At 40.4% G+C, this 13495-nt stretch overlaps 1 protein-coding gene across 1 annotated transcript in view; it reads right to left on the bottom strand.

The window, feature by feature from the left end:
* The window catches only part of LOC145769385 (alpha-1,3-mannosyl-glycoprotein 4-beta-N-acetylglucosaminyltransferase A-like), a 78627-nt gene that overhangs the window by 15733 nt on the left and 49399 nt on the right, over nt 1–13495 (bottom strand). The window contains exon 5 of the mRNA XM_082581002.1: nt 3581–3730. Within this exon, the coding sequence (XP_082437128.1) occupies nt 3581–3730 (150 nt within the window). The remainder of the gene's footprint in view (nt 1–3580; nt 3731–13495) is intronic.

The following is a 13495-nucleotide window of genomic DNA, read 5'->3' as shown; positions in this document are numbered from 1 at the left end:
TGGGTCAGGCTTAACCGCCTCCGAACTGGCGTCGGCCGCTTTCGTTCGGACATGCACAAGTGAGGCCTGGCTCCTTCATCAGAATGCGAGTGTGGTGCCACGGAACAGACCGCAGACCATGTCATCCACCACTGCCTAACCCACCGGCCTCCACACGGTACGCATGGTCTGAGGGTCCTGGACGACGAGACTGCTGAGTGGCTGAAGATTTCCTGCCCTCCAATCTAGCCTGGAAAAATCGCTCATACGCCATCATCATCATCAGGTGATAAAAAATATTTTAAGGCAGATTAGAAGTTATGGAAAGAATATCCTTATACTTTATCTAATGTACCCCTTGAAAAGTCGAAATGTACCCCTGAGGGTACATGTGCACCGACTGCTGTCTTATATTTGTCACTAGCCAATATTCGGCAGTCCAGCTTTCTCATAATTCAACTGTTTCAAGTTTTATTAATTCATTAGCATTGGGCCTGGCAGCACTCAGGCGAATGAACACTTTCGCGTATAAACGAGACTAGCATGGCAAGATTCGCTCCTTTTCCTTCCTTTTTCAAATTGACACAACTTGGCATCGGTGCGTTTGTCTTGGCTATCTGGGAACATCGGCACAAATGCTTGGTAATCAATAAAGAAACACTCTTGAAGAACGACTGTAGTGCTTGATTTATGTATTCAGAATGTCAGCTTAACAACTTCTGTTACAATGGTGCCTCCGAGTAACTTTTCTGAACTCACGCCTTCAACAAAGACATCAACCCGGTAATGTAGCACGTGTTTGCAAATGTTTCTTAACTTTTTGTTCTGGTTGCTATACAAAAAAAAAACGGCATGCAAAATTGTTTTAAATATTTGTAATCATCTAGCAGCCTACTGCAACATATATCAATCATTTTCAACCATTTACAACTTCTATTCTCGATGTACCTCACCCTTCTTGTTGCCATACAAACCACCGCATGCTAAATTTTTTTAACTTATTGTAATTAACCAATACCTACTGTAGCCTATAGGTAATTGCCGGCCTTACTCATTATCAATCTCCCCATTATGCATCGATTTCCTAACAACTGCAACGTTTATAACACGTCATGATGTCTCTCTGCGCTCACGTCACCTTGTACATTTTTTTACTTAGGCCTCAGCCTACTGCCACCTTGTGTTATACTTAACGTCATCTTACCGCAACTCGTGTTGCTGTTTTTATTTTATTTTGCCTAAGCAGGCCTATCTAAGCTTACGCCATGACAAGGTCATGTACTCTCTGTGCTCACGTCACTTTGTACACTCTTTTACTTAAGCCTACTGCCACCTTATACTTAACGTCATCTTGTCTCAACTAGTGTTGCTGTTTTGTGCTCTATTTTGCCTAAGTAGGCCTACCTAAGCTTACGCCATGACAACGTCATGTACTTTCTGTGCTTACTATGCCACAACAAACTCAACTATATGCCTAATGACTGAATTCATTCTGTAGCTTACCGTCCTGGACAAAACGTCAAAACTGCATCCATTCTTCCATTCTACAGTCACTCGTTTAACTACAGTCACGTGACATTGCAACAACTTTTTGTACTCATATTTGTCGCTATTTTTTTAAAAAGTGACCTTTCATCAGCCGGCATTTGCCGCCATGACCACGTCATGCTACGTATGCTCACTTATCGCTAGTTTTTTAATGTATCCTATCTCAGCCGGCATTTTCCGCCATGACCATGTCATGCTACGTCATTGCAACAATTTTTTTTTGCTCGTGCTTGTCGCTTTTTTTTTAATGAGTGCTGAGCCTACTCAGTACCCATGTACTACCACTCTCATAGTTTCATGCCTAGTTTCCTACCTATCATCAGCCGGCATCTGTCGCCATGACCACGTCATGCCTTGCAACTTTAACAATTTGTATGCCGCATGTATCGCCATTTTTTTGTTATGTGTCCTTATACTGCTTATATGTTACTCTCTAGCGGACGCTACTCTGTATCAATTTTGTTTCAGAGGCGCCCATCAACACGGTTGCTGCGAGACTTGATGCGAGACTTCAAGGGACTTCAATACAGCACCACGATGATGTCACGACAAGCTCATTGATGAGACCACTTCAACATGGCACCACAGCACCCCATGTTCTCCACGACTTGCACTGAGTTGAACAGTCCCTCATTACATACCTCAACACGAGATGCCTCCACGGAGATGATTTCAATACGGCTATTCACAGCCGCCGACGCAACCAATATGGTCAACCCCATATCTGCCGCTACTTCCTGCGACACACCTTCAACGTGCAATTGCTGCATCATTCATCATTCAAGCCTTCTCTGCGTCAGAAGCACACCGCGACATTTCAAGCCTTCTCCACGTTAGAAGCACACTGCGACGTCAACCAAACCAGTGCCGCTATTTGCGCCACTTTTGACATGCAATGGCTGCATGTCACACAGCTTGCAACTATACAAGCTGGCCCCTTTCCTGTCATATTCGTCCATATCAACGGACTCACAACTCAACAGCTGTCGTGCTCGTCATCCATCAATGGACTACTAACTGAACTGCTTATCACCTGCTGTCGTGCTCATCATATATCATCGAACTTCCACATCAACTGCTGTCTTGTCCTCCTTCATCAATATACTCGAACTAACAGTATGACTCTAGAACATCCTTGTCTCGCACAACCGCGCGCGCACCGTTAGACTACATACATTTTTTCACCTTTCTGGTTTGCTTCCATGGGTGTCAGGTCCTATCTCTTCGAAGGCAGGACATGGACAGCCATGGACGCTTACCTGTTTGTATATATGCTTATTTTTTCTCTAAAAACGCTTGTAAATATTTTTCTCTCATGGCTGATTTTACAGTTGCGCCCCAGTATTCAATTTTAGTTTCTAACCCTAAATCATAACTTAATTTGTTTTCGTCATTCACGACACCTCTCCTACGTTTCAATGTCGTTCTGACTGGGGCCAACGTATGTATCGACTGCTGTCTTATATTCGTCACTAGCCAATATTCGGCAGTCTAGCTTTCTCATAATTCAACTGTTTCAAGTTTTATTAATTCATTAGCATTGGGCCTGGCAGCACTCAGGCGGATGAACACTTTCGCGTATAAAAGAGACTAGCATGGCAAGATTCGCTCCCTTCCTTTTTCAAATTGACACAACTTGGCATCGGTGCGTTTGTCTTGGCTATCTGGGAACATCGGCACAAATGCTTGGTAATCAATAAAGAAACACTCTTGAAGAACGACTGCAGTGCTTGATTTATGTATTCAGAATGTTAGCTTAACCACTTCTGTTACACATGTACTCCAGTTTGGGAACCCCTGCTCTAATCAGTTATCCTGTTGCCATGACCACGTTTTTTCTCTGCACATCTCTTTTTTTGCAAGTCATCGAGAATCATGGTATCCTGTAACCTAGAAGACGCTAAAGCTAATACTTTTAAAAATATCCACGGTGTCCCGTCCTGCCCCACGTCCCATCTTGCCCCACCTTCCCCTATCATTAATTTTAATAGGTTAGCTTGGCCTTCATCATAAAATTGCCATTACAGTAGCTGTTGGATATGCAGTGTCCTACCTGTAACCAATCGATTGGCTTTTTATTCCAAAAAGTATGAACAAAACCAGCAAATGAGGGAATACTTTCTTTTCTGAACAGCTTTCCAATAGAACACCAACCGCAGTAAGAAATGAAGAACCAATCAGAGTTTTCCAATCGCTTGGTATTCTGCAATGTAGAAATAGCGAAACGTTGATTTCATAAATTCAGCAAACACACGAGGTAAAAATAGATGGGAGATCAAAAGCTTATAGGCCTACAGCCCTACAGTGTCTTTTTTGAGTAAGCCTTTGGGACTTGCATCAGAGAAAGTATTTGAAAACAGCTAGTTTTGATTTCGTCATCAAAACGAGCCGACACTTTTCTTCATTGGTAGATGAAAAATAGTAGACCAGTCAATAAAATGGTCTGTGGCTAGTTTCTCAAGGTCACGCTTGCAAGAAAAAACAATGACACCCATGAAACGGCTGATGAACACTCTCAGGCTTGACTAGGCTACCTACTAGTCTACTAGACACGAAAGTGCGTTGCGTCAAAAGCGCAACAGTTTTGCAAAATCGTACAGAATACTATGCTCTTCTGATTGTTAGTCCAACAATGTTGAAATAGTATTAGTTAGGCCTACATTAGGCTTTTATTTTTTTTGAAACTTTCTTACTGAGTGATTACACAATCTGAAATTTTTCCTAATCGATGTAGGCTACATACGGGATGATTTCATAGTTGTAAAATATGGAATTAAAGAGTTCATAGGCTAATTTAAATACAGCAAAAGAGCAGACTATTGCAGAAGAATTAGTCGATATCATGGCTACCTACAGATACGACCTGATTTGTCACGTTTTGCCGAATTTTCCAGATTTTGCAAACTTTTGGTGACAGTTACGTCGTATTTGTCCTCCTCCTTTTCTATGTGTCACCAGCTAAATTCGAATTCCTGTGGCAACCCTTGCTGTCTTACCTTGAGGTGTGATGGTTGCGTCATAATCGCATTTGAGTTTACTACGTCTCTTTGTTAAGTTTGTTCATTGAGTTTTGTTTTGTCCAGTCCAGTGCATGTAAAGATCAGTTTAGCGTTTACAACAACTATAGTTAGCGACTGATAGTCAATTCGAGCTAATAACGGTGCTGCTGTTTTTTAGTTGACTCAGAATAAGTGTGTTACTGTGTTAACATATTGTTGAAGCCTGTGCAGCCAATTTATCTGTCGTCCAGGGGTGGCTCGCTCGTGTGTGCTGTGGTGCTGCAGCATTCCCAATGAAAGTTTTCACAAAAAGTTTCTCAAATATCTTCTGCCCAAAAGGCAAAATGTGTTTTATGTTCTCTGTTCACAGAATTGCTGACTCTTATACGTGTAAATTATATTTGGAAACCCTGCGTGTGTTACGGACAATTTCACCAAATCAAACGTCACATAAAACCGTTATGGTCTACTTAACCTAGCTGGCATCTTACGTCATGGAAATTCCTAAAAAATGAGCCAAGATTGCAACATACTTCGTAAGACTTGTAAAACATTACACCTGTTGAAACATTACATCATCGTTAAATCTTGAATTACGAAATATGGTGTAAGCCAAATTTAACACCTGTTGAGAATTGCTTCACAATGCATATGGACTATTACGTCACAGAAGCTGATTACGTGCAGTTGAAATATCGCAATCAATTCGTCATTTGTAAAATTGTTGCTTGAAGAGTTGGTCGCATATTTAACTGTTTTGGTTAGTGCTTGCCAGCTGGACGAAATTTCCGTCTTTATCTAAGTAATTTGTATTGTAGTGACAAGTTTTTAGTGGTGTATCGCGTTGCACTCCATATTCGACAGCTTTGAGGCTATTTTTACAGAAATACAATTTTTGAATAGACGTTTCAGAAGAGTGTTTGTTTCGGTTATTGCATATAGACGAACGGATCCGGGAACTTTATGTTACAATTTTCCCACGAAGAGATTATGGTTTACCGTTGTCACCATAAAAAAAAGACGGTTTGTTTCTGGTTGGTACTCTACAGAAGAAAAATAATAAAGACGATTTTGTTGGTTGGTAGGCTACAAAAGCACAAAGAAAAATAAAGACGTGTTGTTGTCAGTTCCGGAAGCACAAAAGAAAATTAAAGACGTTTCTTTGTTGGTTCTGAAGAAAAACTACATTGACATTTATTGGCAAGATCGAAGATTAAAGACTATCGATCTGTGCTTGAAGATTCAAGTGGACGAATCCAAGTAAGTTTTGTGGAACTTTCAATAGCCTAGATTGGAAGTCTCCAGAACTTTAGGACTTCATATATATACCCTTACAACTACAGTATTGTGCATTAAATTCTTTTTGTATTTTTACGGTCTTTGCAGTTAAGTTTTTTATAACTACTGTAATAATTTTGTGTGTTTGTGTAACTTAATTTTTTAATTGTTAAATTTAGCCCCAACATTTAATATGTGTACATTCGGTGGCGACAAGGACTCAACCGCCGTCGACTCGACTGAGTTTAAGCCTGATGATGTTCTTTGCAGTCGGGCAGGCCATTCTGGGGAGGGACCCAGTAACGATGAGGCTAAGTCAGTTCGAGAGGCCCGGCATCTTAAAAGGGATATTTTGACTCAAATTGGGAAACTTTCTGTAGCCCTAGGTTCTTTGAGTGATAAGCGGGAACTGTTATTTTTCGATCTAACTTATCTACTTTAGAAGAGGAATTACGGCATTTCCATGCTCTGTTGAGTAAAATTTTTAACTCTGCAATTTTGGTAGAACTTCGTGATAGGGTAGATCCCGAATTTAACTTGTTAAAAACTAACTTTGAACAAAAAGAAAGTGAGTACTCTGATATGTTGGATGCTGACATACATCCTGAGGATAGCGCCTCAAATGTAAGCACTAGGATGTCTAAAAGCTCGTCACGGATAGTTGCACAAATTAACCTACAGCTAAGACGAGAGGAGCTCCAGATACAAGCCGAGGCCGAAGCAAAAGCTGCTGAGGCCACCGCGAGAGCTGAGACCATACGAGCTGAGGCCGAAGCGAGAGCTGCTGAGGCCGCCGCGAGAGCTGAGGCCGAAGCCAGAGCTGCTGAGTTCGCACTCAAAGACGCTCAGTTGAGGGCTGAACAACGTAAAGAGGTAGTTTTAGCTGAATATCGATCAGAGTTGGGCTCCCGGTGTAGTTCTAAGAAGGGCTCTTCTAGCCATTCCAGAAGTGAACATCAATCGCAGTTAAATTTACATAACCTTTTTCAGACGCCTGTTCAATCCGTAAGTGGACCAGTACAATCCACATGTTTTCAAGCTGTTTCAGGAGGTCACGGGACCGCGGCTAAGGATCTTCCGAAAGATTTAAAGCCAAGGTCTGCAAATTATAGCTGAACTCCTCCCTCAGAGCGTACAGGTCACGGGACCGCTATCAGAAGTAATGTTTTGCCCCCTTTACAGTTTTCTGCGCCGCTAGTTTTTGATCGCCCAGCTACACGTAATTTGGGTTGGTTGTGAGAGGCGTGTCTCGTCTACTGAATTTAACGTGTGTGAGGATCGTGATCGGGCTGTGCATGTGACTGAGCCCCCTCAGCCCCACAAGGGATATAGCTTGTCTTCTCCCGCTAAATCGAGTTCTCAACAACAGGATTGCTTTTTTGAATACCAAAATAGTAGGACGTTTTTTGATAAGGCGGCCTTGATTGGTTACGATGGTAATAATATGACATTTATCTTCTTTAAAAATCGTGTTAAGGCCTTGATGGCAGCTTCGCCTTTCAAAGGAACTCGTTTGACTTTGTTACAAGCAGCTTGTGTTAGGACAGCTGCTCAAACGATTGCTAATTTGGTTTCCGACACTCCTGGCTTGTCAGAGGAAGACAGGATAGAAATGTCGTTAGATCGCTTGTCCCAACGTTTTGGAGTTCGTGGAGGTCTTTTCGCCGAACCGGAAATTAGAAAGTATCGCTATGGTAGCAAATTGACTTCGATCTCTTCCAGTGATTTGAAAGAGTTTGAAGATGAATTGTCGCAGTGTCTGCTTTACGCGCAAGCTTATGGTCAGCGTGATAAATTAGAAGGACGTTTTGTTTTGGATTTGGCTAAGCGACTCCCGTTTGACGCTAAGCAGCGTTATCTTGACTTTTTAGGTGATCAGTATGGTAGCACTGATGAGCCTACTTTTCAGAGTTTGTTCGATTTTGTAGTACGGGAGGAAACGCACACGTCGACTGATTTTAGCATTATGCTAATGGGCGATTCTGGTGAGTCGCAGCATTTTAAAAAGTTTGGCAAAGGAAAATTGCCTTCATGTTCGGTTAGGCAGACGTCGGTAAACCCGTGATAATGTGATGTAAGGGAGTTCGCAGTACTCGACTGCTGTTGGCGCACCGCGCGGTGGTGATGTCAGACATAGAGACCTACCGGCATGTATTTATTGTTCGTCACGTGGTCAAGTTGAACATCATTTTTTGTCTAATTGTAAAGAATTTTTGCGCTTGACACCTAAAGATCGGAGAGATGCCATTGTGAAAGCTGGCAAATGCTTGAATTGTTTGCGCCAGCATATGGTTAGGGATTGCGTTCATGCAAACAACTGTCGTAAGTGTGGGCCTAACAACGATAGGAAACACTATTTTCTTCTGCATGATTTTTATGTGACGTCACGTGATTCTCTGGATTCGGTTGGCAAAGATGATGCTCGTGCCAGAGTTCCAGTGCGTAACGTTACGATTGGAAATGTTAAAGCAGCCTTTAACCGCATTACTGCTGCTCGTGTTTTGAATCCAATAACTGGCAAATCGAAATTGGTGTATTGTCAACATGATCCTGGTTCGCAGTTGACGTTTGTTTCGAGTGATTTGGTGTGCGAACTTGGCGTTAAACCATATGATAAAGCGTCGTTTAAAATGGATACCCTGGCTGGTCAGAAAGCTACTTGTGCTGACCTTGTTAAACTCAACATCAAGTCGTTAGAGACGGATGAACTGTATTGTGATATAACTTCGGTGGTTAACCCAGCTTGGGCTGACGATGTTAAAACTTTACCACATAAGCAGGATTTAAGTGGTTTTCGTCAATTTCATGACGTGAATATGTTTCATTTGAATGATTGTAGTACTGTATAGATGTACTGATTGGCAAAGACAACGCTTATTTGATGTGGGCTAAAGAAGAGCGTGTTGGTGAAAATCGTAGTGAACCGCATGCTTTACTCACTCCTCTCGGTTGGTTGGCTTGTGGTGGTAAGTCACCCTTAAATGAAAGCGTTGCTAACATGTGCAGAGTGCAGACGTCTTCAGAGTCGAATGTCATATCTGGCTTTCAGCGTAAAATTGAGTCTCGTGATATGGAAATAGCAGACCTGAGCAAAGTCATTCAGGGTTTGACATTGCAAAATGAAACCTGTGAATTGTCTCGCAATGACATTTTGGCTAGAGAACTTGTTGAACCGAATATTGAGTTGAAAGATGGTCGATTTGAGATACCTGTACCGTTGAAGGAAGATATTGATCTACCTAACAATTTTGTGTTGGCGTCAGATAGAGCTGCTGCTTTAAGGAAAAAGGCTTTAAAACAACCTGAACTTCGTGATTTTCTTACTGACACCATGAAAGATCTTAAATCTAATGGTTATATTGAGCGTGCTGGTGAAGCAGGAAATGTAAAAGGATTTGAGTGGTATTTACCATATTTTGTGACGTCACAATTAAAAAAGCGCATTGTTTATGATGGCAAGTCGGAATTCCGAGGAACTTGTGTAAATGATGTAATGCTTTCGTGTCCTGATTTGTTAAACTCTCTGGCAGATGTCTTGGCTAGATTTCGGCTTGGTAGATTTGGTTTCATGGCCGATGTGATTAAATACTTTTTTCACATTTTGGAAGCTTCAATACGCAAGCCCAATTTTATTGAACTGCTTACGTACACATGCAGTGCCGTTCGGATCGTGAACGAACGCCCTTTGGTACCTTTGAGTGACGACCCTAGGGATTTTACTGTCATCACCCCTGCCTCACTGTTGACCCCATATTTAGACCCATACTGTGCTGTTGAGCAATCACATGATCGTGACCAACTAAGAAGGGATTATCGGTTCAATTTGTCACTTTCTCAGCAGTTTTGGAGTAAATGGATCGATTTTTACTTGCCAGGGCTTCAGGGCCGGAAAACATGGTTAAAAATGGCCGACAATTTGGAGCCTGGTCAACTTGTAGTGGTGGGTTCTCTCCAAGACATTGGTAAACGTGGGAAGTATCAACTTGGGAGGGTGCATGAGGTAGTCCCACAAATTAGGAAAGGGAAGCCTGTGGTTCGGAGAGCTAAAGTTGCCGTCTGCAACTATGATGAGAGTACGGGGGAAGTGAAAGTAGACTACTTGTTGAGGGATATTTCGTGCCTCGCCCCAGTAAAGAACACTTAAGTTAGGGTTTGAGCCTGGTTTTGTCTGCGGTGGCCGACCTTAGTCTGAGCCCAGAACAGTCGGTTATTATCGCAACCATTGTATATAGCGTCATTTTAGCGTGTACCTATGGTACCAATTTCATGTATCGTCGCGTGTTATTCTTATTGCTGTTCATTCTTTGCATGCCCTTTGTATTGCGTATTACCTCTTTGAAGGTTGGGGGGGAGCTGTCAATTCAACTTTTTTGCATCAACAGTTGTATCTCTAAAACCACTGAGGCTGCGACAACGAGATTTCTTAACTTTTCCTAACTTTCATTCACCTCTATTGAGCTGAAATTTTGAGCGAATAAAGGTTATAAATTGAAAGATATAAGGCATTTCTCAGCACATCCTCTGAAATATTTCCTATTCTATTGTTCAAAATTTTCCCACCAGCTGGATGAAAGTAATTAATTTGGCCCATGTCTTGTTAATCCTAACTGCTTCACAGCATGAAGGAAATTGGCAGTATGCGTGGACCTTTTGTTCTCACCATGGCTTATAAGCGACGTCGATACAAGAAAAGCTTCAACTTTGATACGATGAGTTACCGTCGCTTGCGGTTGAAATTGCGTAAAATTAAACATAAGACTTGGCGCCAATGCATCTAGAGCGAGAATTGTTTTTCGCATCCTTTCAATCAAACAAAGCATAGGCTACAACGTTATTGCAATGACTCAGCGTCATTTGGAGTAGATTTGATGTAAAATGTGAGATAAGTATTGAAAGTGATCGACTTGTTTTGTTTCACTCTCATTTCTCGTGACATATTCATCGTTGTGGACTGTTTTTAGATTGTTCTGTTTGGGCCACAACGCTTTTTTGAATAATATTAGAAATTTACCTACTGTAGAAGCTGCGCTGTAACATATTATGATTTTGGTTTCAAATCTTTCGTTTTGTCCGACACACTATCAAAAGCAGAAAAGGCGTCGATGTTCCCAAAGCTTCTCACATATACTTGTAAACATTTATTTCCAAGTCGACATGTAAAGATTTGAAATGCAATACGCTTCTCATTTGTGTAGGATAAACCAGAACATCACGCTTTTGTGAAAAGGACGATCGTTCCACCACGTTTATACGTGATGCGGCTTAGTTGAATCAATATATTGGAGGCTTCTTGTACCAGGTTCACTGTCACTGATAAACTAAACCGCAATGCAGTACCTCGAAAAGCAATTGTAGCGTAACATTTCCATGTGCTATGACTCGTCATAAATTGTAAAAACTTGTTGTTGTATTTCCAGACGTTTAATATAAAATAAACAATAATAATTGTAGCGATAGCCAACCAAGTGAGAAAACCATTTACCTCTTGTTACTTACTGATTCACTGTATAAAATCAACGCAATATATAGTAAGAAAGAAACGCAAAACAATCAACTGAGGAACGTGGTACAGAACGCTTAATTGATTACACGCGCAGTGCGGTGGTAATCAATTCCAACGTCTGTACCAGAAAACGCTGAACGGTGATTATGTAGTGGCGCTGGTCACGAGTTACATATATTCAACGTAGATGACGACTATAACACTTGTGTATTTACTTGTCAAGTTGTCTCATGTGAAATATAAGTTTACATAGCAATGTCACAATGAAATCTTATCTCCGTTTACCAAACTAAAGATATGAACTTATGCGACGTCTTGCAACGTTGAATCGACGGAAAGGCGGGTAACTGCCAACCTGAACTGAGAATGCATGAAAGAAATCGTTTATTGTCGAATGGACGTGACAACAGAAAACGATGAATCGACATAGGCTAGTGGCAAGAGATATTTTAGTTAGATAATGACACGCGGAAGCGCGTTTACATTGAATAAAAATACCTTTATTTTATCCATTTCTATTACCATTCTTCCTAGTTTCGTCTCACAATAACAAACAGATGAAGTTACGCATATTTACTAAATTATTCAATAAACAATAATGCATCATCCAGCATTATGTCAGCACTGATTGACTAGACATATTCACGAGTTGTGTGAGAATTGTATTCGATTAATCGCATTATTTATTGTAGGTAACACTTGCAAAAATTCAAGTAATTGCAGACTCTTCCTTCATAAGTGTAGTTTAGAAGTAGCCATCTCATATTGAGCCAATCGAATCAATGTAAAATAGAACGCTTTTACTTGATAGCGCGTGTGATATATAGGTTTTATCTAACAACTACTTTCAGTTACATTGAAAGTGAATGAGTAAGCATTATGCAGTCTGTGACAAGGACTGGAAATGTATAATCAGAAAACATAATATCATAAAGTATATTGCGTTATGTACATCTAGTAATTTTTATGAACATGGTACTATTTTGCAGGCAGGCGTTTTTATAGGGAAACAAACTTATTCCATAGTTTGATTTATGGCACTTATCCAACTGTTTCATATTGCGAATAGCTGTTTTAGTTGAATTTAGAAAAAAATATAACTTATAACCGCAGACAGATGCAACTTTTTTCATGCTTTAGGCAATCGGCAGTACGGTGAACTATAGTGGTACATAACATAACCCATATGCGGAGTAATCGCAAGGGTCAACCCAAGTAATGGAAAGGTTCTTTTTGAATTATGGTGATGAAATTCTTATAATGCTATTGAACTTCATCTTGTTATGAAAAACTTATATTGTTTGCATTTGCAAGAAATATCAAACTTTTGGATTTTTTTATCACTGAACTGTGCGTTAGTAGAATGTTTCTTTATTACCTCAGTTAGGCCTATTGGTAAGTCAGGAAAGTATTTGTTGATGTGACATATGAGGATATTCTAAGAGACCGAGTTATTTTGTAAATAATATTTGATTTTTGGACACCATCAAAATTTTCACACAATACGCAAATGCGCATCGAGATATAGTGCTCATAGTTGGGAAAGTTAGATTGTGATAATTACAACTTGTCTGAGATGGCCTACAGCAAGGGACAATCAAAATAGATGAAACCGCATTCATGGTAATGTAGACGTTTTGCAAACTGCTCTTTTCATTTTCAATATAATAACAAGCATGACAGCTTATTTTTACTAAACATATAAACAAATATCAAAAATTATGGATGAACAGCGCATCTATATTTTTCGGTTTAGGTTCAACAATGCATTCTAGCCGTCAAAATGATGGAATATTTGGTAATTTTGTTGAGACATACCATTGCCCAATCGTTGAATTTACATCAGAGATAATTTTATTAGATAGATTATCAGTTTCATGCACATGGTTTCATTCAGCGTTATAATGTTGTTTTTCAAGCCACGTGGCGTTCATGGTCATAACGCAACATTGCAGAAACAGCCAATATTGATACCAGGTAGGCCTACTAATTATTACGCCGCTTTCGTCGAATCTACGTCGCAAAACGACGAAATTGTGCAAACGCCTGTTGGATTTCCCTTCTACGTGTAGTTTATCATAAACGTGAAGCATTGCTCAAGAAGCTAATCTGAATCACCATAGATAACCATAACATTCATATAGTTTCATCATCAGTAAATATGTAAAGTGCACTTCACAATTTTTGA

The sequence above is a fragment of the Aplidium turbinatum genome, chromosome 4 (assembly GCF_918807975.1).
Source record: "Aplidium turbinatum chromosome 4, kaAplTurb1.1, whole genome shotgun sequence".
NCBI classification, from domain to species: domain Eukaryota; kingdom Metazoa; phylum Chordata; class Ascidiacea; order Aplousobranchia; family Polyclinidae; genus Aplidium; species Aplidium turbinatum.
Note: the sequence above shows the minus strand (reverse complement) of the source record. Positions and strands in the feature narration are given on the sequence as shown.